At 33.6% G+C, this 27,505-nt stretch overlaps 2 protein-coding genes across 3 annotated transcripts; one reads left to right on the top strand and one right to left on the bottom strand.

The window, feature by feature from the left end:
• Window positions 1-2,202: 2,202 nt before the first annotated feature.
• LOC106115982 (cell death abnormality protein 1) lies at window positions 2,203-13,831 on the bottom strand. The gene is made up of 8 exons (XM_013309677.1): window positions 13,636-13,831; window positions 12,957-13,047; window positions 11,203-11,990; window positions 6,297-6,330; window positions 3,600-4,459; window positions 3,271-3,393; window positions 2,995-3,128; window positions 2,203-2,619 (listed from the first exon to the last, which is right to left on the bottom strand). Exons 1-8 carry the CDS (start codon window positions 13,740-13,742, stop codon window positions 2,447-2,449), a joined length of 2,310 nt encoding a protein of 769 aa, XP_013165131.1. The 5' UTR covers window positions 13,743-13,831; the 3' UTR covers window positions 2,203-2,446.
• A 1,359-nt stretch (window positions 13,832-15,190) lies between these two features.
• LOC106115695 (uncharacterized) lies at window positions 15,191-18,305 on the top strand. 2 transcript variants are annotated; one of them, XM_013309150.1, is made up of 7 exons: window positions 15,191-15,282; window positions 15,398-15,498; window positions 15,969-16,146; window positions 16,253-16,420; window positions 16,783-16,910; window positions 17,289-17,584; window positions 18,111-18,305. In XM_013309150.1, the coding sequence occupies exons 1-7, from the start codon at window positions 15,250-15,252 to the stop codon at window positions 18,122-18,124; spliced, it is 918 nt and encodes a 305-aa protein (XP_013164604.1). In that variant the 5' UTR covers window positions 15,191-15,249; the 3' UTR covers window positions 18,125-18,305. The 2 variants fall into 2 exon arrangements, with proteins under 2 accessions (XP_013164604.1, XP_013164603.1); XM_013309149.1 differs by having other exon boundaries at window positions 15,960-16,146.
• Window positions 18,306-27,505: the final 9,200 nt, after the last annotated feature.

Genomic DNA, 27,505 nt, shown 5'->3' with positions numbered 1-27,505 from the left:
ATAAAATAGAACATTGATAATTAAATTAACTTTGACAATGAAACAACGTTAATTATTGAATTTTAACGCTTAACAACTACCGGCTTCTGTTAACTTTTCTTAGTTTTTCCCATGTTTAAAATAATCTATTTAAAATAATAAAAATCCGGACTACTTATGACCTTATAACGTGGGTCCTGCAAGCGTAATTTTTCCATAGTTTCAAGAAATATGAAAGCACTAAGACACTTAATCCGAGGCACAATTGTAATAAGATAAAAATAGTAATTGGCTAGTGCTCTATATACGCTCTATATCGCAAAATACCTATTTTTCACTGTATTTATTCTAAAAAAAAAAAATTTAAGATTGTGATAATTAAAATTAAAAAGTTATTAAAATACCCTTATCTATTGGGTTTCTACCAAATTATAAACACATTTTTTCCCAAATGGGATAAAACCTGGGTTTTTTTCCACTTCCCATCACTAGTTGGGTTATTTTAGCTTTATAATTCGTATTTATTCAAAGACAATGTCACTATGTCATATTGTAATGTTTTAGAATGAGGATAAACTGTTGATTCCCCGTCATATAAGTTCATATGAAGCCTTTTACAGGACACTATAGCATTGAATTTAAAAAAAAAACATTATAAAATTATATCCCGCCGTTAATAAAAAACTTGAATTTAAAAAAAAACCTCTAAAATAATGACAACAATAATTTTTACAAACCAAATACTACGAGTTATCTTACTTTTAACTAATAAAAACTTATTTTTTGTAGCCTGTATGTTCTATACGTATGCCAAATTTAATCGAGATCCCTTCAGCCGTTCTAGAGTTATCTTCAAACATACATCCATCCATCCACATCACATCCATCTAAACATTCGCATTTATAATATTAGTAAGTTACATAAAAAGTAGCTTTTTAAGGCATAATTCAAAAAAAATAAAAATAAAATAATAAATATCATCCTACGTCAGTCAACTGGCTCTAAGCTACCTCCTCACCAATTTTCAGGCATATCGGTAAAGCTGTTCTTAAGTTATAAATAGTGTAAGTAACACGACTTTCTTTTATATATATAAGATTATAAATGCTAATTTAAATGGATGGAAGGTTGTTACAAGGTATCTCCATAACGGCAATACAGATCTTAATGCAATTTGACAGAGATGTAGAACGTAATCTGGTAGAACACATAAGTTAATTAACTTTATTAATTCTCACACACGGAGTCGCGGGCGACAGCTAGTTTTGTATATAGTAATGGCTCGGACATAGCGGGGTGATGATTAATGGGCGGGAATCGATAAATGTTAGTGCAACTTTTTTTTAAATAGAGAAATAGAGAATAGAGCGGGTGCTACTATTACAAACGTTATCATTGTGTGCGCACGCACACTGGTATACTAATCGCCCAAAAAGTATTACAGAGTAATTTTTCCTTTTATTAAAAGTACTGGCCACAGTACTGGCAACAGCTAATGAATATATTTTTTCGAATAAATTAAAAAAAAAACAATGTTTATTAAAAAAAATGTATTGATTAATCGATTAAAAAATAGACGTAATTAAAAAACACATTTATTATCAAAATAGTTATTTATTATCTTTACTCGTTTTAAAGAATTACAAAAGAAATATTTTAAATCAATTAAAATTATCACAAAGTAAATAATATTTATTTTATTCATGTAAAATAAAGTTCGTAGGGCCTTCTGAAGGTTAATAATCGATTAATTCCTAGGATTAGTGACTGTACACTTATGATTAAAAAAACATAATAATTTAGAATTTAATTTACCAATTATTATTTATAATCTATGCAATAAATTACACAAAAAAAAATCAGGAAAGTGTTTCATTATTTTTTAATTTATAATATAAAATAAAAATAACTTTTTCGTTGAGACAATTTAATATTTTTTTTTTACAAAAATTTATGTTTTTTTTGTAAGATAAATTATTTTGTAATTAATTTTAAAAATAATAAAAAATCAACTAGACTGGAAGACTATTATGCGATCAATATTTACAAAATTAGTTAATAGGTAGCTATTGATAATTTATGGCCGGACACATATTTATTAAATTAAAATAATAAAAATCTACACGCATTTAAAAACCCTAAATAAAAATACAATTATTTACTCATTTTTTTCTGTAATTTAGTACAAAAAAAAATTTTAAAGCTCAAAAAAAAATTTTTTTTTCGAAAATTTTAAATTTGGAACTTGATTTTTAAAACGAAACATAATTTGAAATGTTTGCTCTCTTCTGTTTTATCATTTGTAATAACCACGATATTCCACTGTCGGGACATCTAATAATGCCATCCCTTTCATTCCGTTTGAGAAAGACAGAGATAGCAATAGTATGCAAGTGCCACGGCATTTAAATATCACGTACAAAATGTTAAGTTTCGAGTGTGAAAACCCGTAGTTATATTTTAATGTTATACATCGCGAACGGTTTTATCTTCGAGTAACGCTTCGGCTGCAGCTCGGTTCGGATCTTCGTTGTTTACTGCGTCATATTCGTTCTCATTGTCTCTGGCCTCTCTTCTCTCACCTCCCATAGTAAGGAGGGTACCAGGTACAGTATATGCCACACTACTGAAAGCACCACCTACAAAAAAATTACGCTTTATAGTTTTTAAATATACATTAATTCAACTTCACCATCATCATCATGACTATCAGCTCATTATACGTCCCCATTGAGGGGCTCGGAGCCTACAATAAATTAGGGGTGACTACGATATGGTCAACCACGCTACCCCGGTTGACTTCACATATATCTTTGAATTTCTTCTCAGATTTGGCAGATTGCATCACGATGTTTTCCTGCACCGTAGCGTCGGATAAATGTACATATGTAAATCGAAAAACACATTGATACATGGCGGGACTCGAACCCATCGTTCTTTAACCCCTAAGCCACCGATGTTCTATTATATTAATTATTTTTATTTAATTCACTACAAAGGTATTAAACACTGACCATTATTATCAGTGGCTTTGACTCCATAGTCCTTTCTCTTTTTCCACATGTGTCCGAAGATAGCAATCATTAGAGTAAGCAGAAGCAAGCTCACAGCACCTCCAACAACCCACGACAGCTCTAACCCGGCTAATCTGAAAGTACAAATATTTATTTAAAACAATTGAATATCTGCACTAAGATTAAAAAAACAAAGTTCAAAATCCATTAACACATCCTGTTATGGTTGTAGCGTAGACATGTGGTCATTTGTTACTATTTAGATTGTGTACAAACCTAGCGGAGGACTCGATCTCAGCAGTTTCCACAGCAGCAGTCATGGAGCACGGGCTGTCGTCATCGCAACGGCAGTCGCCGGCTATACAGTGACCCCCGCACGCCTCGCAATCCAACTTAGTACTGCAAATATAATATAATAGTTGTAATTATTTTAAATTACTTAGTTTGATGTGGGATTGACATGTTCAAAAGAACGTAAGCCCTTTAAAAAAATAAAGAAAAAAATGTCAACATCAGATTCTTTCGCATGTTAATATTTAGATTTGGTGCTTAAAAATCAGATAATGGTGGTACCAGAAAAAAGCTTAATTATCAAAGAAACGTACATGTTTGCAGGAACACAGGTTCCATTTTCAAATTGAAAATCTTGATTACAGTCGCAATGTCCGAATAATGTGCAAACACCATTTTCACACGGCCCTTCGCATTCCTTGCGACAGATAGTTGAGCTCCCGTTGATTTTCACAAAGCCCGGCTCACAGGCACAGGTATTCGGTGACTCGCAGTATCCATTGACGCAGGGTTGTGAACAAACTGGCATGCATTTTTGTACCGTTATGTTGTTTTCTAAAGTATAATTTTGTTGACAGGAGCAAACGTTCGGGGCCGAGCAAAAACCATTGACACATGGTGTTTCACAGTAAGGTACGCACGAACCACTTTCATCTTGGGAATAACCTTTGAAGCATTGACATTTGTTGGGAGCTACACAAGTACCATTGCCGCACGCGATGCACACCGGCGTACACTCCGTATAGCTTTCATTCTGATAACCTTCATGACATTTGCAGACGCCGGGCGCAACGCAATCCCCATGAATGCATTTTGGCTCGCATACCGGTTTGCACATTAAAGTATCGGAATCGACGTCGGAATCGCAGGAGTCGTTGATGCACTGTCGTTGATATCCAGGGTCGCATTTAGGTGCGCAATATGACGAATTAATTTTCTCGAAATCTGCGTCACATATACAGGTATTATTTGGATGACATTGTCCATGCTGACAGGGTGGGTCGCATTCGGGTTCCACGCATTTGTGGCCGATCAGCTGCAGGGGCGGGTCACAGCTGCACTTGTCGGGCCCCACACACTTGCCTCTTTCACAACCAAATCTACAGTAATAGAGGCATTTATTGCTGCGCGAGTCATACTTCCAGCTTGGACAGCACACCAGTTTTTCTTTAATCTACAAATAGGAAAGAAGCAGATTATTAGTTAAGTACTTAAAAATATAAAAGGTAGATAAGGTAAATCTTTTTCTCTTTGTAAATGTTTACAATTTAACTTTTGCCTCGAAATTCCAACGAACGTATAATGAATATAACATATATCGTGCTATTTTTAAACTATTGCGGTGATACGTGTCACCAAAGTGATAAGAATGTGTTTTGAGATTTTGTATCGCATTGTTAAGTATATTGTAAACAATATACAAATAAATTTAACATAAAATGTCGCATGTCGAAACTATTTCACTAAGTAAAAAGTCGTAGTCGTTTTTAAAAACAACTAATTGTATTCATCACAAGACAGTATGCATCTAAAGTTCCTCTAGCATTACAGATAGACGTGGATGATCACCGCGATATTCCGCAGTTCATTTGGTCCCTTATTTTATTAATAAAGATTATTATGCACTTCATTGTAGAATATATGACCACACAGAAGACATACGTGAAGTGGAAGCAATTCCGCGTTTCTGATGTGTGTGCGTCCCGGGGGCCTAAAATAGTCCTCTTTCGCTTCCCCACCCCTTTTCATATAAGGATACGATGGGAAGTGGAAGTGCACTTTCCGGATGAGAGGATGCGTGGAAAGGGAAAATCTTTTTTCTTTCTGTGCATCCTCTCCTCCGTCGATTAAAGGTAGGCAACGCATATGCAATTGCGTATGTCTATGGGCAACGGTCAAACAAGTCACAACGAAATTGTATACTACAGTTGTGTACAGTGTACAGTCGTCAAAAATAACACGAGACCCAAATTAACACATGTGTTTTTTGTCAAATATTTGTACTGTAACAAACAAGAATTTAATTAAGCGTTTGTCCTTTGGACTCGACTTATCCGGCGTTTCACTATACTTGTGGTGGGTACAGAGGTCGATTGTTCCTACTACACTTAATGCTGTATGAATCATACGCGTTTATAATAAAAAATACACTGTGTCCCGAACTTATCCCCATAAAGTTATCGACAGGATGTTCTTTGTGCATTTATACATTACATACTAACAGTCGCCCGCGACTTAGTCCGCGCGACTGTATCCTAATGCTACTGTATTCCTCCAGACCATAGCCAGCTCTATATATGCCAAATTTCATTTAGATTAATGTAGCCTTTCTGACGATACCTTCTACCTAATATTTATCCATACATCCCAACATTCGTTTTTATATTAGTAAGATTTCATCATCATTTCACTATACGTCCCCACCGAGGGGCTCGGAGCCTAGCCTAAGTTAAGGGTGATTAGGCCATAGTCAACCACGCTTGCCAAGTGCGGGTTGGTTGACTTCACACATATCTTTGAATTTCTTCTCACATATGCAGGTTGCATCACGATATTTTCCTTCACCGTAAGAACATCGGATAAATGTACATATTTAAATCGGAAATCGAAAAAACACGTTGGTACATGGCGGGATTCGAACCCAGGACGTGCAGATTGCAAGTCAAGTGCTTGACCCCTGAGCCACCGACGCTCTTAGTAATATTTGCATATCAACGGGCCGCGTCCGCGAAATAATACCAGTACCACTAATCCTGATGAAGGGCCCCCGAAGGAGCTCGAAACTAGTCGCTGCCGCCACCGGACGAATATACGTGAGTGTTTAGCCGTGTTTATATATCAGTTTAGTATAATGTCTCACGAAAGTTTGAATAATTTCAATCATCTGTTAATAATTGAACACATTTTAAAGATACGACAAAAATTGTTATCTAATACTAAAAAAATAATATAATAAATGCAACAGAAAAGAAACTATTTGTGTATAAATTAATAATTAACAATTATCTTACCACTCTTTCTCGTGGCGTTCTTCTACTGACCAGCCTGAAACAAAAATGAAATAACTTTAAAAATTTATTATACACTAGCTGTCGCCCTCGACTCCTTCCGCGCCCAATTAAAAAAAACTTAATTAGTAGCCTATGTGCTCTTCTTAACTATGTTCTACGTCTATGCCAAATTTCAGCCGGATTCGTTCAGCCGTTTTGTATATATCTAAAAACAAACATCCATCCATCTAAACATTCGCATTTATAATATTAGTAACACTTCGCTTTCTAATAGCAATGCAGTCGTTAAAGCGCTAGATCACAGTGAAACTCAAATTTAGTTGAACGACTCTTTTAATATAAGACATTATGTAAGCCTATTTTCCTCCAGTTACTAAGGATATTGTTAATTAAGTTCATACATTTTATAACATTACGTTATGATGACCCAAAATCAACAACAACTTAATATTTCATACACATGATGTATTTGGGGTTGCTGATACGATTTTTTTTTAAACATCTTTGTATATCTGTCCACAAGGCCGCGTTTGAACGGTAATCACCGAAAAGGCTGAACTTTTTGATAGGACTTAAACGAGGTGGTGGCTGATGCATACGAGATTATAGACTACTTTTTAATTAACCCTTATTTTGGCAAAATTTATTATTTGAAGAAAAGAAAAAAAAAACAAAGTTAAAAATTATTTTATAGTGATCGTATATATTTATAAAGTTGTATGTATGGTATACTATACAAAATGAACGTGAGGGTTAAGAATAAAAATTGAAAATGTTTTTGAACCTTTAACAATTCACAAATGTTTATCTCTGCATGGGGTCGAAAACTTGCATAAAACCAATCACAAAATGTGTCCTCGTTGAAATGTAAAGCGATCAATACCAAAAAACTTACATTGTCTTAACGCAAACACCAACATCTCCCTTATTCAAACAAACTCCAGTTTCGTAAAGCACAAATAAAATTAACAACACATTAAATGTTCTCATTTTGATTTCCACAATTGTTTAACGGACGTTTATTTTGTAATGGCTTATATCATCCAGTATTGGCTACATCCAGCGATACGTTATCGAAGGAAGTGGCTTCACAATGCGTTCGAAAATATTCCATACGATTATTCGCAAATAAATATATCGATGTGACAACGCGAACGATTGCCACGAGCACGTCACTACGACTAACGATATCCCAACCGATACACAGTCGTTTAAAAACTTAACGACCAATGTATGGGTTGAATACTATATTTATAATTAAGGAGCCAACAATACAGGGACAACTCTACAATGCATCTGCAATTAAATACGTCGGATCATAAGTACGCTGTACTTTTTAATTGACCTACGCGTGATATCGCGATTATGCACAGAGTAACAATAAACCAGAGCTTTCAAATAAATAATTTAAACTTTAATTTGAAAGCATAAATTATAATTAAAACTAATAATACTTACTGTAATGATGATACGTCATTACATTATTATAATTTTATTTACTTTTAAGCTAGAAAGATTGGAAATTTTACATTAATTTCATAGTCATAGTCTAATTTATGCACTTTTTTATCTACCTGTTCGTTATACAAAAACTTTCAATACTCTTGTAAATTATTTTTAAACGTTACCAAAGGGCCTGGCAACTAAAAAGCACAGTATGGGAAAAGTTTCTTTTTGTGTGAATATACGTCTTACAAATTGACTCTTAGCCAATTCTTAACTCATCTACGTTTTTACGTCAATAATTATTTTTGTACATATTTAAAGCATCTAATAAATTAACTACCTATAGTACTTTTCAACGTACGTACTTTATCAACATTACGCTCTTAAAATTAAATTTATTTTTCATAGACCAACTGTAAAATAATAATATGTTCTTATGTTTACGGTGACATAAAAATGTCAGGAAATGATCGGTGTATATGGTAGTTACACTGTGCGCAAGAACAATGACTCTATCAGACTGGACAGCTTTATAGACATCCGGCGACAGATAGTACACTGGACACGCGAGATGTGGACTACGACTACTATTCTGAACACGCGTACTATGCGAAATATTAAGGTGTATTCACACGATACGACGCATAACGAATGTATAGTACATGCGAAATACGCTTCGCTCAAGTAATCTATTCTTATATATGTGCTACTATATGGTACTTAAAATACTGTAAAATGATTGCAACAATGCCTTTTTCTAAATTCAAATTCTTTTACCTCGAACATTATGATCAGTCTGATTTCTTTGAACAAACATTTTCGCACTGAAGCGTAACAGTGTTGCGCTTCAGTGATCAATGTGAGGTCGCCTTAATAAAAGCTTCTTAATTTGGTTGTGCAAAAAAATGTACCGTACTAACACGTCTATTGAATGTCAAATCGTTGATTAGCGAATTATAATGCAGACGTTTTAACTTGCTGTTTATGACAATGGCGCCAACATCTAAACTTTCTAGCTATGAATGCGGATATATAAAAAAAACTGAAAACATTTTTGCACTTATAATAAATAATTGCACAAACCTGTATCACGAAGAAGTAGCAGTAGCCCGCGACTCCGTCCGCGCGGAATTAAAAAAAGAAATATTTGTAAATTGACAAAGGCAAATATTTAAAAAATTAATAATAATAATTCACTAATGCCGTTTAATTTTTTATAATTTATAATTGTATAGCAGATTTTTGTTAATATACTAATATTTATTGTAGAATTCAAACTAAACTCTATGATTAGTCATGGTTTACGACAATTATCGAATGGCGGGAATCGAAATCCCGACCACGTGATCGGAAATCCGTACCTTTAACCATTACGCTATTCATGCTACAATTGTAAACGGCTATGGAATAAATTATTTTATCCTCTAAACGAGAAACAATAATAAGTGAATTTATGATAAAGCCAATTAAAAGTTTAATAATTATAGCTACGTGACGTCATTGTTTTGCAAGGTTTTTAATGTAACTAAAACTAATTAGCCATCGGCCAATTCATATAAAAAATAAAAATATAGTCTATGTGTTCTTCCAGAATATTTTCTACATCTGTGCCGAGTTTCATCAATATCCGTTGAGTCGTCCCGGAGGTAACAACAAACAAACATCCATCCATTCATCCTTCTTAACATTTATGTTCAAAAAGATTTACAATGTTTTTAAACATTAATAACTATTTAATTTAAGTTTGCAATAAAGGAAGTATAGGAATATTTTCGTAAATAAGCTTTGCAAAGGAAAATACATTTCATAATGTGCAATAAACAAACAAACGTCAATCAACGTATCAAAATATGTTATTTCCCATTTAGCGAACAAATAATTCCATCATAGAACTTTGTAGAAGCATGCACATCCTGTTTATTGCACTACAATTCTAACTAGAACTAGGAAACTTTAGTATTGTCGAATAATTAGAACAGTGACATACTAAAAAGGTTAATTCAAAGAACCCAAAGCAACGCAAATCGAAGATATGAGAGATGGTAGAGAAGCCAAATATAAATCTTTCCATTTTAATACTAAATTCATTTTAATGACTAAGTTTTTAATTGCAAATTTTTGTTTTAAACAATATATCTTTCTCAAGACCTTATAACTTTGTTGTACAGTCAGCTGCATTAATATGTATATACTTTTAGAAACTTGTCTAGATCGGTATTAAAATTAGGTGCGTACGAATTCATCAATAACATGTTATCATAGTAGGAAACATACGGAAACATACGTTCATACTTTTGAAACGGAAAACGTATTTTAATTTTGCAGCTTTGTAATGACATATTTATGCAGCTGACTGTACTCTTATATGCAATGAAAATGCCTACAAGTTTGCAAAATCAATTCATTGTTAAAAATAACCCGTCGTATTATCATAATTATATTCTGTTTTGTCGTACAATTGGCCGACAAGCACTCACATCGATCATTCATTCGTTTTGCGTCACGGAGACGATGCGCAAGAGCATGATAACTCAGAATGTACACTCCGTGCAACAATAAGTAGTACCACGGAGAGATTATGTGAATGTCAAGAAAATTGAAGAAATATAGAATTATAAAGATTTTAATTAATTAATATTTGCGTTAATCATTTTTAATAAATTATAATTAATGTTAAGTTTATTTGTTTAAAAATAAGTATATTAATTTCTAACATAAGCCTGTGTTAACGTAGGATTAATGTTTATTTCCTCAAACATAATTTACCTACTTAATAAATTAGAGAAATTGTTTAAATCATGTATTGGTAAATGCGTTTTTAGTTACGCTTCTGTTTACCACAAAAAACTGAACTGAAAATGGATGTAATCTTTTATCTTAATATTTAAAATCCCGCAATATTAACCATTCTATTGCAAAATTAAAACATTTAAAATTGTTTAATAAACATTTTTAAAGAATATGTGAACAATTTTAAAGATAGATAGGGTCTTTAGTGAGCGGATGAGTTATATTGCAAGAGAGTGTACCGCGTCCTACACTGGCGCTATCAATGTAGGGACAATTCGCTTTCCGTTGCCCACGCAATCGCATTGTATCGCACGTACCCACTGAGCATCGACGGACCAAACAATGTCAATGACAGACTACCAATTTCAACGCACAACTTGCTGCAGTTAAAGGTCCTAGCGCATTCAGAAACTGACTTGTCTTATGAATAAGAAAATATTACAAGTAGTTGAAATTATGACGTTGTTCTGGCATTTCTTGCTCATACACTTATTTAAGGTTATCACACAAAGGATGCTAAATTTTAAACCACAGGAACATTTACGTTTTTTTTTTTTAAACAAGCCATGCATTCTGTTCTGTTCTTTCGTTTTTTTAATCACAAATTAGTGGTAAGATAAAGTGTAGAGATTAAAGCCTTAGGAAAATAAAATACGTGTTAGACACATACCTAAATGGCACGCTGCAGTCGAGACATGTTCCTTCGTCGTCGCAGCCGCCCGGACACTCCTTGGGGCACGGTGTCACACATCTGAAGTCATCGTCTTTGACGTAACCCTCCATACAGGAACACACATTCGGCGCCGAGCACACCCCGTTCACACAAGTCTGGTCACACGCTGGCACACAACCGCTGCTCCCATTTGTGTACCCGGCATCGCAAACACAAACATTTGGTCTAACACATTGGCCATGATCACAAGAGTCACAGTGCGGAACGCAAGTACTGTTAACTTCAGTATAACCCTCCAAACATGTGCAAACATTTGGAGCGGTACAAACTGAATTAACGCAAGCGTTTTCACAAACCGGTTCACATGTAAACGTGTCCTTAACCGTATAACCGGAGGAGCACCCACAGATGTTTGGTCCGATGCATTGTCCGTTGGCGCAAGGTCGGTCGCACACGGGGGCGCAGTTAAAGTCTTCATCAACGGCATATCCTGGGTCGCAGCGGTAACAGTGCGTAGCGTTGTGCCTGACGTAGGTAGGTTCGCATTCGCAGGTGTTGTTGGCAACACAGTTGGCGTTGAAGCAAGGCGGGTCGCAGACAGGCAGCAGGCAGACGTTGCCGCGCACGGGGTCGAGGTGCGCTGGCGGGTCGCAGTGACAGCGGTCGGGCGCAACGCAACGGCCGCCGAGACAGCCGGTGCTGCATAGGGGGGCGCAGCTGTCGTCCTCGCTTCGGTAGCCCCAGCCCTTGCAGCACACCGCCTGGTTCCTTGTCAACATGTACGTCTGGAAAATAACATCCAAGGGTCAATTTGGCATGAGCTTATTTAATATATTTAACTATCAGAATAGAAGTCAGTTTAATAATGTCAGTACCATCCGTCATCAATATAGCTCTTTATTACAAGATTAACTCTTTATTACTATGAAGCTATTGCAATAGTGCTTGAGTTTTAACTTGAACATCACTAGCTTTAGAATAAATACTAAAGAAACTAATTCATCACCAGCCAGTTTCACTAAAAATATCATTGTCCTTGTCTATGGTTTATTGAATAATGCATTCCAGTGACTTTTTAAAAGTTACAAAAACATACACAATATATTTAAATGAAGCTTTGCATTTAACATCATCACAATCGTCTATCAAGTCACAGTGGCCTTAACAATAGTAAATCGAAAAGGGCATTAACTCGTTATTCTAAACCTGTCCTATGTTCCCGACATCTGATTAGTAATGTTAATTCCAGTCGCGTAGGGGGTTCCGGTTATGTGTATACAGCTTTAGTCAGTTTCCTGAGCACGTCCCCATCGCATCTCCGATACCAACGTCCTCTCTTCTTCGCTACTTGCATTAAGTTTATGATTATTGCACATTTATTAAAAGCGACAAAGTCAAAGAGGAAAAGTATACAAATGAAGAATATCAGATTGTATGTTTTTCTTTACTTAACATACTAATAACAAACAACATATCTTACTTCTTACTAATCCAACTAATATTATAAATGCGAATGTTTGGATGGATGTTTGTTTGAAGGTATCTCCAGAACGACTGCATGGATCTCGCTGAAATTCGGCATAGATGTAGACATAGGGTGGACAAACGTATATGCTCCTAATTATTTTTTTTTGTTTTATATCCAGCATGTTTACTACTAACGTCTCAATATTTTTTAATTAAAAAAAAATCAGCAATGACATCATGCTGAAATATACATTAATAAAACTAAATGTATAATTCAAACTCACTTCTCGTCTCCTTTTCTTCTCGACACATCTCCTTCTGCCACACCATTTTTGAAGCGCCACATTAAATGTCTTCCATCTCAAATTTTGATAGCTGAAATATTCAAAATAAATAATTTTATTTAATATATATAAATGATTATATCTTTAAACTTTTGTTTTAGAATTGTAGACACATAAAGATAACATATTATTCATGAATAAACACACTTTCCTCTAAACATACAGCATGTTCAAATATCAAAAAAAATCAGAAGTGGAACCAAAAGAGATCGAAAGCTAAGTTTTTCTTACGATTATTCACAGGATAAATCAAACTTAACGTGTACTTCGCAGTCGTAATTTTCATATTTAATGTTAATATTATAGTAAGACGAAAACAAAATGTTTTAGCAATTTACAAATCTTACGTCTTACTAATATTAAAAATTCGAATGTTTAGATGGATGTTTGTTTGAAAGTATCTGCGGAACAGCTCAACGGATCTTGATCAAAATTGGCAGATATGTGGAACATAGTTTAGAAGAACGCATGGGTTAATTATTAAGTACTTTTTAATTCCGCGCGGACGGAGTCCCGGGCGACAGCTAGTTGTAAATAAAAAAACTAAAAACCTATAACTTGAACAGGCACTACATCATTAAACAATAGTAAGATATAATAAAAAAATCTATAAACCGACCTGGTTTGAACAATACATACACCGGGATCCCCAGATTGTAATGCATCAGCACAAAACACATCCAAGCAGCAAACAAAAAAATACATAAAAATAAACTTCGTAAACATCTTGAAAAGATTTCAACGCACACTCATTACGCGAACTACCGCGTCTGGAGAAATGCGATGACGTTCAAACGCAACCGATTTGTATGAAAGGCCGGGACATTGTGATGGGTTATCGGCCAAGTACTAGCCAACCATATCAGTAAACTAACATCCCGCCCCGATTTCGTACGGGTGACAAAGCACATCTGCATTTAATTATTTCATTTCTTGTTCAGCTTTTTTAACAACTAGCCTAATTAATTAATTACCTTAAAATACTTAGTATTTTATACATATTAATGAATTATATCGGTAATCCTTTCTTGTGAATTAGCGTCCATTAGTGTTAACTGAAAATTGAGTTGTCATTCCTAGATTTGGACGCGTCTACCGAACTTTTGTATGACGCGTAATTTTATTATTTTAACATTTTCTATCTATTTATCAGTATGGTGTAGTGTAAAAGAAAATTACAATCTACATTTATAGCTCACTTAAGTGTTTGAAGGATTCATAATAAATTCGATATAAAAAAAGTATCTTTCTCGCATAAATCAAAGTTGCGATTGCAAGTAGATATGTGTAACATTGTTCGATTAATATGCGATAATTTTGCCATTGTGTACTTTATGATAATATTAACGAAGCTCAATTTTAGCTGGTTTAATGAGGATTAAAAAGAAATGTAAAGTTATTGGGTAAAAATTCAATTTTAACGCAAAATGTATGATGCAATTTAATGTGTACTTACTTAAAGCAATTTACAAAGTTTGTTCATTCATTTGACATCTGTTGAAAACATAAAACTAATATAAACAAACAAACGGACAGACGATTACACACAGAAAGCACGAACATGGAATCTAAACGGCACACATCGAGCGTAAATGATACGGACGCTGTTTGACGGAACATTCGTAAATTTATATCCAAAATATTCTGTGCAAATACGTAACTGTATAAATTGATTAAAAATAGTCGTAACTCTTCATCATCATCATCATCACTATCAGCCTAATTTCGTCTACTGCTGAACGTACATACCGATTGCCACAATGCCCTGTAATGCTTAACAAGATCTTTCAAAGCCGATCAATCAAAAAGAACATAGAGTTAAGTAGAACTTAGTACGACCTAAGATTTAAGCAGCGAGTCTCTTTATAAAAGGCCGGCAAAGCATCTACAGTACCTGTGGTGTTGTGGTTGACTATGAGCGTTGATAATCATCTTGGTATCCCCGCCGCTTTGACTTCTTATTTTATAAAAAAATATAATATAGGATGTCTTAAATTATTGAATTTAATTGTCACTAATTCTTTGATTAAAAATGAGTATTATTATACATCATTCTATACACAATTATTAATAAATAAGGAAAAACACAAGGATATTGGACTTGTTAATATATTTTAGTTATTCTGTGAAGAGATTTTCAATCTGTTTTACCATAATACATTGCATTGTAATACTGTTTAGTCGTTTTATCTTACGACGTAAAATAAGTGCTGTAGAGAGCTATACGAAAATAATGTCTATTATTTATACAATAGTGTTGATAATGGTATATTCAATCAAATAGTTATCGTTATATTATAAACAAACGAGTTAATTTAATGTTTAATATCCGCGTGTCTTTTCAAATTTGATAAAACAATTGTTTTTTATGTTCATTCTAGGTTATACAAAAAGCTGTTTGTTCTTTAGAATGCACAGATTTTTATACAATCCTTGAAGAAAGATCGTGTGATGCTGCTAACCACACCTTTAAACCTGGAATGTAAGTACATATCTTACTTATATTATAAGTGTTTGGATGGATAGATGTTTGTTTATAGGTATCTCGAGAACGGCTGAATGGATCTCGCTGAAATTTGGCATAGGTGTAGAATATAGTCTGGAGGAACACATAGGCTACGGATTATTTTTTTTTAATTTCGCGAGGACGGAATCGCGGGCGATTGCTAGTAATTACATAATTTAGTATTTACATATTTACGACTTAATTGTGTTAATATTTTTTTGTTAAAAAAATAAATAATCAAGTATTATTTTAATTGCCAAATGATTACTGCAACAACGCTTGTATTTCGATATATTGTTATCTTTGTTCTGTTCAAAGAAAATGAAAGTGATGACAATATATTTCACGATCACTACACAAATCTTCTCTCTTTCAATACCTTCACATTAACCTTACTGGTTTTTGTGATCATTAAAAATAGGTCACAAATAATACAGTTTTTTTAGTGACCCAATTACTTTCAAAACGTTGTCAAAATATGAAATACCTTTCGACGACTGCACTGATACTTTACCACAAGAAAACTGCTATCTTCAACTCTCCTGTGACGTCATAGAAACAAGTTGCGAAAGGATAGCAACAAGTACAGTGGAAACGACAGAAACCACAATACATGAAACAGAGGTCAGTGAACTTAAACTCCAGTAAAATGTCTTGACTCAATGTTGTAATATTATTTTCAAAGATATGTAAATGTGTTTTTATAATTAAAAATTGTGTTATGTTTAAGACAACTTCGGACACGACAGTCAGAGAATACACAAAATATACAGAAACTACACCGACTTCAGAACATACACCGACTACGGAATATACACCGACTACGGAATATACATCGACGACGGAATATACGCCGACTACGGAATATAATGAGAAAGAGACGGATGGAATAAAAGAGGTATGACAATATTCGTTTTCCATCGCTTCAATGGGATAGTTATACTAGAACAAATGACAATATAAATACTCTGACATCCATAAATGGACTGGCTATAGGACGTGTTGTTTTGTGCCTATTTGATTTTCACAATTTCGGCGTTGATGGTAGCGGTTTGTAACGGTGGCGTGGATTTGAACTAGTGATATAGGTAGAATTAACTGTCACGTAACATCAAAAGGCGCGGTTAAACGGGAACCAAACAAAAACTGTCATTTCATCAGTGCAATGTGGTTTTTCAGTCGAAACTTGTAAAATAGTATTGCCCTCCCTTAAAACAAAGCGTTTCTTTTGTAACTATTATAAAGTGTCAATTTTTTTAGGACACCACGGTCATTTATGAGACTAAGGAACGGAAAATTGAAGAAAGAGAGTTTTATACGGCATTTGAAGAAACTACATGCCACGACCTAGGGCCAATAACAATAATTAACCCAGTGCCAATATACAAGTAAGTATTGGATCTTCAAAATTAGGACAAATACGTCCCTGCAAAGGGGCTCGGAAACTACCCAAGTTAGGGGTGACTAGGCAATAGTCAACCACGCTGGACCAGTACGGGTTAAATTCACACATATCTTCGAATTCATGTTACGAGTAGATATGTGCAAGAAGCATCACGATGTTTTCCTTCATCGTAAGAAAGTCGGATAAATGTACAATATAAAATTCTAAAATCAAATAACGATCTTCGTCAAGTAAAGAGGTTGGCCTTAACATGATAAATGTCATTTCTAAATTCACACTAAGTACGATCATAAACTGACGAAGTTCATATTGGGTCATTGCATCAGTCTATAAATTAATAAGCAACTTAATTTTATTTCAGATATTTAAAAAACTGGAACATATCAAGTTTGATTGGCAACGACTGTGCAGAGGTGTACCCGTTAAATAATTATTTGGAACTTTCTTGCGGTGATGTTGTGACGTCGTGTCAGAAAAAAAGAACAACGGTAGATCTAAACCCAAGTCCTTCAACACCAGAGAATCTTGGCAATACTCCATCGACTACTACGAATGTTTTGATAGCTGTTGGAAGCGTTGCTTCAATCGCATTGGTATCATACGCAGGCTATTGTATATATCAAAAAATCATAGATCATATCCAAAGTAACACTTATCGTAAGTTTAAACTTATAGTTTTTTTTATTGTTTAACAAAATTTAAGATTAACTATTTCTCATTCATTAAAAATTAGGTATTATAATAGCAAGGTCGTTGAATACTAATATGATTTTAAGTTCTATTACTTCTATTACTAATTTTACATTAATGTAATCTCTTGGTGCTGTTATCAGAGTTAAGGTTTCATTTATCTTATCATCGTCATCATCATCATCATCGTCATCTTCATTTTCATCGTTATGGCCATCGTCGTGATTTTTGCTTTGCCTGCTCATTGATGGATATAGACCTTTTCCAAAGCCTTTCACTTCCCTTGCACCTTCCTTCCACAATTCTTTCATCATTGTCAGCGTAACTCATCCACTGCTGAACGTAGGCCTCCCCATTCAATCCTGTACTGTTGACTTATAAGCAATCTACACTTAGCAGCTTTTTAAGTAAACACTAAGCGACTCATATTTACCAATAAAATAAGTTCTTAATATTACTAAGGAAAGTTAAAATATTAATTTAATTGTTTCAGATTTACCACAATGATTGGCAACGAAAACCTGAAGCCATATAACATTTCTATTAAAAATTCTTCTTACGAATTCGCTGTTTCAACGTCAGAGGAAACTTTAACAAAGAAATGTCAAAGTTTTTAAGAAATCTATAAAACTGTACAGAAGCTATGTTGAAATAAAAATTAAACATACTTATTTCCGTGATAATAAAAAACTTGCTACAAAATAAAACTTTAATTAAAAATTTGTGTTAATTATTATAATAAAAAGAAAACAGTGTTACAATACAATATGGCTTAATTATTTTACAGGTCTGATACACATTTTATTATTATAGATATCCATAGGTAACGATCACTAAACACTGGGTTACGTGCTTGCTTGTTTGCTGCTCTCTCGATTAAAGTCATATACACCACACAATATAATCTAAATCCGATTTATTTTTCCAGTTAACATAAACATTTGAGCTGGTAGTATATTGGTTCAACGGAGAGTAAAAGTTCATTACATAACTCCGGAAGGCTCAGCCTTGTCCGACAAACAGCAGGTCAGAAGGTAGAATTGGCAGAGGTCCAAAGGTCGTCTTGTACACGCAATCCTAAACTTTTCTGGCAACGGTACATTATAGTTATGTTAAGTTAGTAACAGTTATTTTTAGATACACGTTATCATTATCCAATCACTAGAACCTTGCCTTTTGCTCAAAATTACTATGAAAACCTAACATATAATAGTATTGGTTATTAATGATGGTCATGATTAACCTTTGGTTTCTGATACCAACATCTCTGTATAAAAAATATCGCCATCACTCTCATTGCCTTTGACAGTGAATTAACATTAAGATTTAAACGGATATTTTGGTCTTAGAAAATCACTATAAATCTGTAACAGATAGGTATAACTTTATTTTCGTAGAATTTGATCCAAACGCCTTTTAGTATACAAAATTCGTAATTCATCTCGTAGAGAAACGGAAATTCTTAATAGTTCTGAAGATTAAGACATTAGATATTTTGATTACTTAGTTAATTAGATTTCCGTACCTCAGAGGAAAAATCGGAACCCTTATAGGATCACTTTGTTGTCCGTCCGTCTGCCTGTCAAGACCTTTTTTTTATTTACCCCTCTAACATTTTTCATAAATTCAGATTTTAAAATAAATTAACTTTTAATTGCTATTATTAAAAAAGCACATCTACGAAGCTTTGCGTTTTTTGCCTGTTAATGTTAGCACTCTAAGCAACTTATCATACATCTCAATTTTGTGCACCCATCGACATCTTCTCAGCGCATGCCCAGTGTGACACGTCCAGAATAAAAAGACCTCTTTCACGGCGGTTTACTTAACTGTTTGCGTCCAACTCAGGTGAGTTCCGGAGGGGTGCAGGCTCAACATAAATTGGACGAGAAATTCAGACAGGTCGGGTCGGGAGACTTCGGCGTAATTCGAATATCCTCGCCTAGTAGATGTAGCCTTCGCAATTTTCATGAAACAGGGCCGGCCCGACTTAGAGACAGAAATTTGAATAAGTGTTGATTTGGTTGGATAATCGTAGATTAGTAAGAGATGATATTACTACATCTACATATCACTATTACTTACACTAGTAAAAGGGAAACAGTAAATAACCAGATTATATCTGGTTTGTAAATAAAACGTAGTAAAATTTTGCCACTGTTCTATTGAGCAATATCCATTTATCGCATACCAGAACACGTTGTGTGTTACTATGAATAAAACAGCAAGGGCTTCTTTACCCTACATTTAAATCAATCATGAATTAAACGGTAATTATATTGCCATTCCGAAGTACATCCCTGTATGGAGAGTAGAGACCGCGCGTGCGCGTACTCCGCGCACCGCCCTGCCGCCCGCCCTGCGCTCGACTGACACACGCGCCTTCGCTACACACCGAGAAAAAAAACACGCTTTACCGATTTTTAGAGAAAAATTAAAGTCAATAGTTCAGTGGCAGTGTTAGTGGCCAGTATTAAATAAAATAAATCGTGAACATTTTTAATCGATTAATAAATTGCTTTGTTAAATCGACTTCAGTGCTGTGATGTAACGAATCGTGTTTTTATAAAAGGCTTAATTGTTGTACAAATGTATATATTTTGCATAATGTGTGAACGATAGATATATTAAAATTGAATGGACAGGCTGATATAGTTACGTCTTGCGTAACTCATCGTAAACTAGGTGAGTATCTTTATACGATGTACTACCAAAACATGTATTTTCATTCTACACGAATAATATAAAATATACATAAACAGTAAATAATCAGTACATTTAAAAATAAATTCTTTTGAATTCCTAACTTATTCTTTCGAACGTAAATTTTACAAGCGTTCTACGATACTATGGTAATTTTACGATGTTCTTCAGATTGGAAAAGCTTCGCGAATTATCTAAAATAGGTACCTTATCACACAAAAAGGAATTATAATGAAATATAATCAATAAAGAACCCAATTTTTCACCGTTAAGGGACACAAAACGTTTAGCTTGAAACTGATAAAATGCTTTTACTTAAAACCTCTTCATAGAGAAATCATCCTTCATCTAGTCACAAATTATTTACAAGTAACATACTCTTTGACAAAATACTCTTTGTCAAAACTGTTAAAACCTAATGCGTTAACTTGTTTAATGAAAATAACAATATTATAGCATGTCGATTGTAATCATTATATGTAACAATGTTAAGCAATTAAACAAAGTTTGTTTAGTAAAATTATGATCACATGCACACAAATTCACTCATGATTTTATAAATACACTTGAATCGAATGGTAATTAATTAATTCAACTTTATACAATTGTAGAATAAATACGGTAATCTAAACATTTGAGACCTTACTGCGTAATTTTGTGACCCCCGCCATACTCAAGGTCATATTGCATGAAGAATTCTAGAAAACTAGTCCAAAGAATGATGTCTGATGATATCAAGATTGGTCCTATCGGATACAACCGAAAAGCATATATTATTGACTTATTCAGGTAGAAAGAATTTTTTTTTAAGAATAAGCTAATGCATGACAACAAATCCACCATAAGGTTATGGTAAGTGGTGATGTGGTCGAAGGTCATACCTATTCATCCTACTCTTGTAGGCACCCTTATGGATGGAAACACTGACGCAGCTTATTCTAGTCCACTGCTGTGTGCACGAGGTACGATGACTCAAATCGCTTTATTCGTTATTGTAAATAAAACTTTATATATCCTTCGAGTCTTGTCTAGCAATGTAAATATGTCATATTAGTAATTTCATGTTGGAAATTAAAATCTTAAAACAATTCCAAATGATATATAATCTTTTTCAAGGACGCTAACACAACGACCCCAAATCCCGGTTAGCGCCATCGATTTTATGACACAATGCCACTAACGAACCCACACTATCCCCAATTTGTTTGTATACGGCAGCTAAAAGGTTAGAATTAAATTGCTACGATCGCTACAACTTCTCGTAGCATATTTTACATAACGTATTTCATGTTAAACAACATGAAATTGAAAATAAAAATGTTAAATGACTTGAAAATTAAAAATATATTTTAAAATAAGCATCGCAGCATGTCATGCTGCAAGATGACAATTTTCTTTTTTTTCTCTAGAAGCATATTTAAATCCATTTCCTCAACTCTCTGAGGGGACTAAATACTAAAATGATTTTCCCAAAAAAATTCTCCAAAAAAATAGACTACTTTTACTTACGACGAAAGTAAAAATTCTTCTTATATAAGATTTTTTAAATAATTTATTATGTACTTAAGTATAATTTTATAAAACAAACAGAATCTGGTACAGTTGAAGACAAACGGAATTACTTATTGGGTCACAGAACTTTCTTATCATAAATTTAATTGAGATAATCTTAATTTATAACCTAATTGCAAATATTTCAAATGAAATATACTTTTATATTCTCTTCGTACAAACACAAGTATTAATCAAGTAATCATTGTTACCACTAAACAAAGTTTAATAATATCGTCGCCATTTTTTAATTTACTTTTATACAAAATAACATCTCATTAAAGTGCCAGATAAGGGTTAGTTTAGTGCTAGATCTTTTAAACAGGTTTCTCGCCAGATGGTCTCCTAAAGGCAGCTCTTTTCACTGCAAATCTTTTTAAACTGCCGACATTTAAATGAGCATCGCAAACTCATTACCCGCGCGCCGACCTATTTATAGCATAATTTATTTTGACTTGACGCTTTTGTGGGCCCGGGGTGCGATCCATTCATCTCGCAAGACTGGCTATGATGCTGACCTAATGATTATTTTTAAACACTTAATAAAATGTAAAAGGAAAACTTAACCGATACTAAGAAAGCAACCTTGAAGCTTTGCAGTAAGGGAGTACATTTAAGGCACTATTCAATTAGTCATTTAAATTATTTAATTGGCTGATTTTGCACTCCTCTAGGATATATTATGATAATTCAAAGTATAGGCGGTTATAAAAGATAAGCACTAAGGAAATACAAACCAGCAAAAGCCAACTTTCTCAGACGAACGTATTTCCCAGTCTATTTCAAAATTCAACTCCAATTCAGATATTTATTTCCTCAATTTCTTATTGCCACATTGAATAGATTTGTCGAAATACAAGCAAAAAGGTTCTATTAAAAAGTAAATCAATCATCTCACTAAAAGCATTGTCAAGAACTTTTCAAGGTCGTTCTGCGGAAGACGAGCATTGAAGTATATTTCCGAGCAATGTCTATCTCTTTCTAAGTTAGATGAAATATTTGCGATAGTGTTGACAACACGACTGAAAGAAATAGCATATATATACTTGCTTATATACTTGATGTTACATTTATATAATTACAATCACATTGAAATTACTACAACTTTAATACTATGTTATTTATCGTCACAAAATAAGTCTGTTAATTAGTCCTTTATGTGTTGTGTTTGTCCACTCACACTTCTCATACATAAATAGCTTTTATTGCAGTTAGCGATCTTAATGGATTTCTATTTTTAAACTGATTCATTTAGCATGCTTTGTTTTTTCTTTTATGAATCCACTAGCTGTCGCCCTCTACTCCGTCCGCGCGCAATTATAAATCAACTTAATTATCCTACGTACTTTTCAATGCTACGTTTTGTATCCATGCAGACGTTCTGGAGATAGCTTAAAACAGACATCTATCCATCCATCCAAACATTCGCATTAATAATATAGTAAGAAGTAAGATTTATTAAACAACCTCCATAGAGTTTAAGTTTTAACTAAAACAGGAATAAGTTTTAAAAGGTTTAAGAATGCATCAGTGTCTTTTAACCTTTGTAAGAACACTTGTAGGTATTTAAACCAATTATAAAGACGTGATAATTACGCACTTGTTTGTGCTTGTTGCACTCCGTAAAACGGACCGGCAACTACGTGGCATCAACGCGTTGAGTACGGGTATACGCCGCGGGGCGCAATGGATTGTAATATAACATTTATTATATGTTATTTAAAAAATGCTGTAGATAGAATAAAAGCTGTTTATAAGCTAGAAAAGTGGAGTAATGTAACCTTTATATAAAAAAAAAACTATTAAAAACAATGTTTATTACTTGGAAAAATAAACAGAACATTGTCATCTGAGCTTTTGTTCATTATTAGCGCGTCGCGATTAGCTTTTATCACAAAAGCTTTCTGGAAGTGCGAGAGCAGAAAGCTTCGAGGAGTATTTTTAATATTTAACATTTTCTTATAGCGAACTTACAGAGGCTCGATTGGTTTGTTGGAGCGACGCCAAAGACGCGGCGCGTTTACTTATCTCTGAAGATTTTCTTCTTTTAATATTTTATTTGTCTCATGCAATATCAAGTTGGATAAGCGAAGTAGAAAGTTATCTCTATAAATTATTTTTCCGCTTTTAAAAATAAACATCTGTTATTTTTGTTCCGGCTCAATAACTTAAAGTTGTAAGCTGCTCCAATAACAACTTAGCCCTCATTCTTATGGGCGCTTTACTAACACCCGTTAAGCGTTCACGAATATTAAATGCATTTCCATGTATCTGGTCATAAGTCAGCGCTTTTAAAACGCGCCGCTTTTTTATCGCGCAAGCTATAACGGAGCAAGAGTGATTTTAAAGCGTTCGTCGCTCGAAAGGCGCTACCGCCGAGTTTTGACACGACGTTAAAAATGCGCCATGCCAATGAGGACTTAGGTAAGAATATAATCGAATGATACTGATTCCTCGACATCTTTATCCTTCTGTTAGACAACAATTCTTGATTCCAGCAACGTTTTAAAATTGAATATACTACGTATACTTCTACGGTCGTAGAGCATTCCTACACGTCTTAAATATTGAGTTAAAACGAAGAAATGTACCATGAAACTACGAGCTTTCGTAGCGGCCACGCTTCTGACTCGAGACGATTTAATTAAAATGGTTTCCATATCGTCACCGGACTTTGTATCTTTAAGTAAATAAAAAAAAATTAATTTAAAAATAAATTTACGAAGATTACTTCAAAGTAATAACACATTAAATTCATTAATATTATTATTTTAATCGTTTCATCGTAAAAAAAAGTAAAATTTTGCAAACATTTAATGTAAAACAAATCTGTACCTAACCTAGTATTGGGACTTTTCTCTTCGTGCTGCTACTACTCAATACAATCATTTTTTTTAAATTCCTAAATACTGGTCATAAAAAATTATGTGCCAGCAACTTTTAAAAAACGTCGCTAATCGTTTTAACTATAATTTCAATGCTTATAAAAATTATTCCTTTAAAAATACACAAGCGACAACCCTAGCTACCGAGGCGTAAAACCTTAAGCAGTAACGAAGTTACCTCGGCCTGAACCAGAGCAATTAACTTTACGTACGTTCAAGTGGTCCCGTAATGCTTTCAGGAGAGGCGCACCCCTGATGCATTGCGTCAACAACTGCACTGCAGCCCTAATGCAATCAATCCAAATTCAACCGTATTTTATGAGTGATAAAGACGTAAATTCAATTTAAGTATATAGGAAATTAATACTAATAATAATTATGAACATCTGCTTTCATTCGTGGCTTATAGTAGCGTGATGGCTATTTATTGTCTTTTATCGCATTTCGATTAGAATTAGGGTGTTCCTTTTATCACTTATCATTAAATAATAAATAAATACAACTGCCTCCCCTGTATATATAAATATAGATGAATTAAACCACCAAAACACAAAAACTACTCTTAAATAATGTTCATTCCAGTCATCTGAAATGCATTGTCATATCGCAGACAGAAAATCGATAGCGCGACAGATCGGCACAAACGCACTCCCCGTAGCTTCGGTGCAATCCAATTAACTCGCAGTAACTCGCTGTTGTTGCGCTTTTCATTTATTGCGTTAATTAATCGTGATTTTAATACTTTTCATCTACTTTTACCCGCTACTCCGTCTACACGGAATTTTAAAAAAGCTTAATTAATAGCCTATGTGTTTTACAGACGATGTTCTACGTCTAAACCAATACATCCATACTTGCATCTTAAGATTCGCATATATAATATTAGCGGTGTAGGCTGTTTCAAACATCCACTTAACTAATTAATATTTAACTAACAGACAGACAGAAATAAATTAAACTTACTTAAGGCGTAACAATATATAACCAGGGCCTACAAAGTGTGGAAAAACCCATGTTTATTTTATCAGATTAACAAAGTTTGTCACGTAACTAAGTACTTAAGTTAACGTTGGGGTTAACTTTTTAAGCTAACGTTTTCGTTAGCTTTTGTAAAGTTCTTATTTATTGTATACTGTATAAAATAAATTAGAAAAATTCGAAAGACTTTCTTTAACCACCATCATCTACTTAATAATTATTTAAACCACTATTAAATAATTATATTCAATTAATTCCTAAAAAAGAAAACAAATATATTTCGGCCTACTCTAGGCAACATTAAAGTCCAATTCAGATTTTTCTATAATTATTCCTATTTTTAGCCAGTAACATATTAACGTTAATACGTTTTTGCTTAGTACAGAATTCCTACTTTCAAAAGGAAGATTGATGTCACGATGTGACACTCAATTGACTAAGAAATGAAGTCATTAACTTCCTTTTTTTAGCACAACAAATACAGGTTGATAGAATATTTATTTACTGTGGTAGAAATCACAATACTATTGTTTAAAACAAAGCCATCAAACAAAGTTTTCACCAGCTTTCTACTTTTCAATTATCATGGTCTAGTAACCTTGTATCTTTTATATTGCAAAGTTGTATCCCAGATCGGTAATAGATAACTGATGCCAAAATAGCTCTTTAATTCGATACACGATCATATTTCATTTGATTAAAATAGTAAATAGTACACGCCAACTTGTTGAAAGCGTTTTATTGTTTTACAAAAAATGCGATAAACATCCTTGTTTATTTCCATAGTAAAATGATTATTCACATGCAAACATCGTTATAAAACTCATATTTCATTTAAAAAAACATGTACACACAACCTAATAAATCATTGAACAAAATGCTTTTTGTTGAAAAGGTTTTAGTGTACAGCTTTTAAAGTTTAGGAAAAAAATTACCCGTATACTTCTTACTCCTTACTAAAATATTATAAATGCGAATGTTTGGATAGATGGATGGATGGATAGGTTGATGTTTGTTGAAAGTATGCCCGGAAAGGCTAAAAGGATTTTGATGAAATTTGGCACACATGTAGAACATAGCCTTGAAGAACACATAAGCACAGAACACATTATTAAGAATTTTCTTAATTCCGCGCGGACGGATTCGCGGGCTACATCTAGTACAGAGATAAAACGGATTGGAAAGTGTCAAAGTAACTCTTTTTATTGATGAAATCCAAACATTGAGACATCATTGTTATATTACTGTTAATTCAAATCAAAATAAACCACAAAATAACATCGGAATGTTTTAAAAAATTCTCCCCAGTGTGACGGAAGTGATAATTGATAATTGTTTGTAGCGCCATTATTTTTATCATTCTGCCAACTTTATTTACATAAATATTATCATTTTTAAAATGTGTATTTATAACATTAAAGTTTCAGAGTTGATGTACCATGGCGGGGGTGGAGCGAATGCGGGGGTGGAGGGAAGCTCTTTGTATGCGTAATCGTTCACACTTGCAGGCCCGTATTACATTGTTGACTTTAAAGTTTGTTTCGACCCGCTTTATAGGCTTTATTATATTTAAAAACAAAAGTTAAAAAAATACGCATACGTTCTTAAATATACATATAAATTTAATGCGTTTGTCTTGTTGAAAGTAACAAAAAAATCATTGTTGATCAAATCTTTTTCTTTAACAATAGAATCAAATAAAATCAAAATCTGCGTTTTATTGCGTAACCGAAAACTTCGTTTGTTGTCGACTGAATGAAAATTTATTGAA

This window comes from Papilio xuthus, unplaced genomic scaffold (assembly GCF_000836235.2).
Source record: "Papilio xuthus unplaced genomic scaffold, Pxut_1.1 DF827777.1, whole genome shotgun sequence".
NCBI classification, from domain to species: domain Eukaryota; kingdom Metazoa; phylum Arthropoda; class Insecta; order Lepidoptera; family Papilionidae; genus Papilio; species Papilio xuthus.
Note: the sequence above shows the minus strand (reverse complement) of the source record. Positions and strands in the feature narration are given on the sequence as shown.

What these genes read in the sequence shown, in the direction of transcription:
- LOC106115982 (XM_013309677.1), bottom strand. Translation starts at nt 13,742, where the DNA reads ATGTTTACGAAGTTTATTTTTATGTATTTTTTTGTTTGCTGCTTGGAT. An exon ending in GAACGCCACGAGAAAGAGTG is followed by an intron (nt 4,460 to 6,296) that starts GTAAGATAATTG and finishes TCCTATTTGTAG; the next exon opens with ATTAAAGAAAAACTGGTGTG. An exon ending in ACCTGTGTTCCTGCAAACAT is followed by an intron (nt 3,394 to 3,599) that starts GTACGTTTCTTT and finishes TTATATTTGCAG; the next exon opens with TACTAAGTTGGATTGCGAGG.
- LOC106115695 (XM_013309149.1), top strand. Translation starts at nt 15,250, where the DNA reads ATGTCTATTATTTATACAATAGTGTTGATAATG. An exon ending in ATACAATAGTGTTGATAATG is followed by an intron (nt 15,283 to 15,397) that starts GTATATTCAATC and finishes TGTTCATTCTAG; the next exon opens with GTTATACAAAAAGCTGTTTG. An exon ending in CCACAATACATGAAACAGAG is followed by an intron (nt 16,147 to 16,252) that starts GTCAGTGAACTT and finishes GTTATGTTTAAG; the next exon opens with ACAACTTCGGACACGACAGT.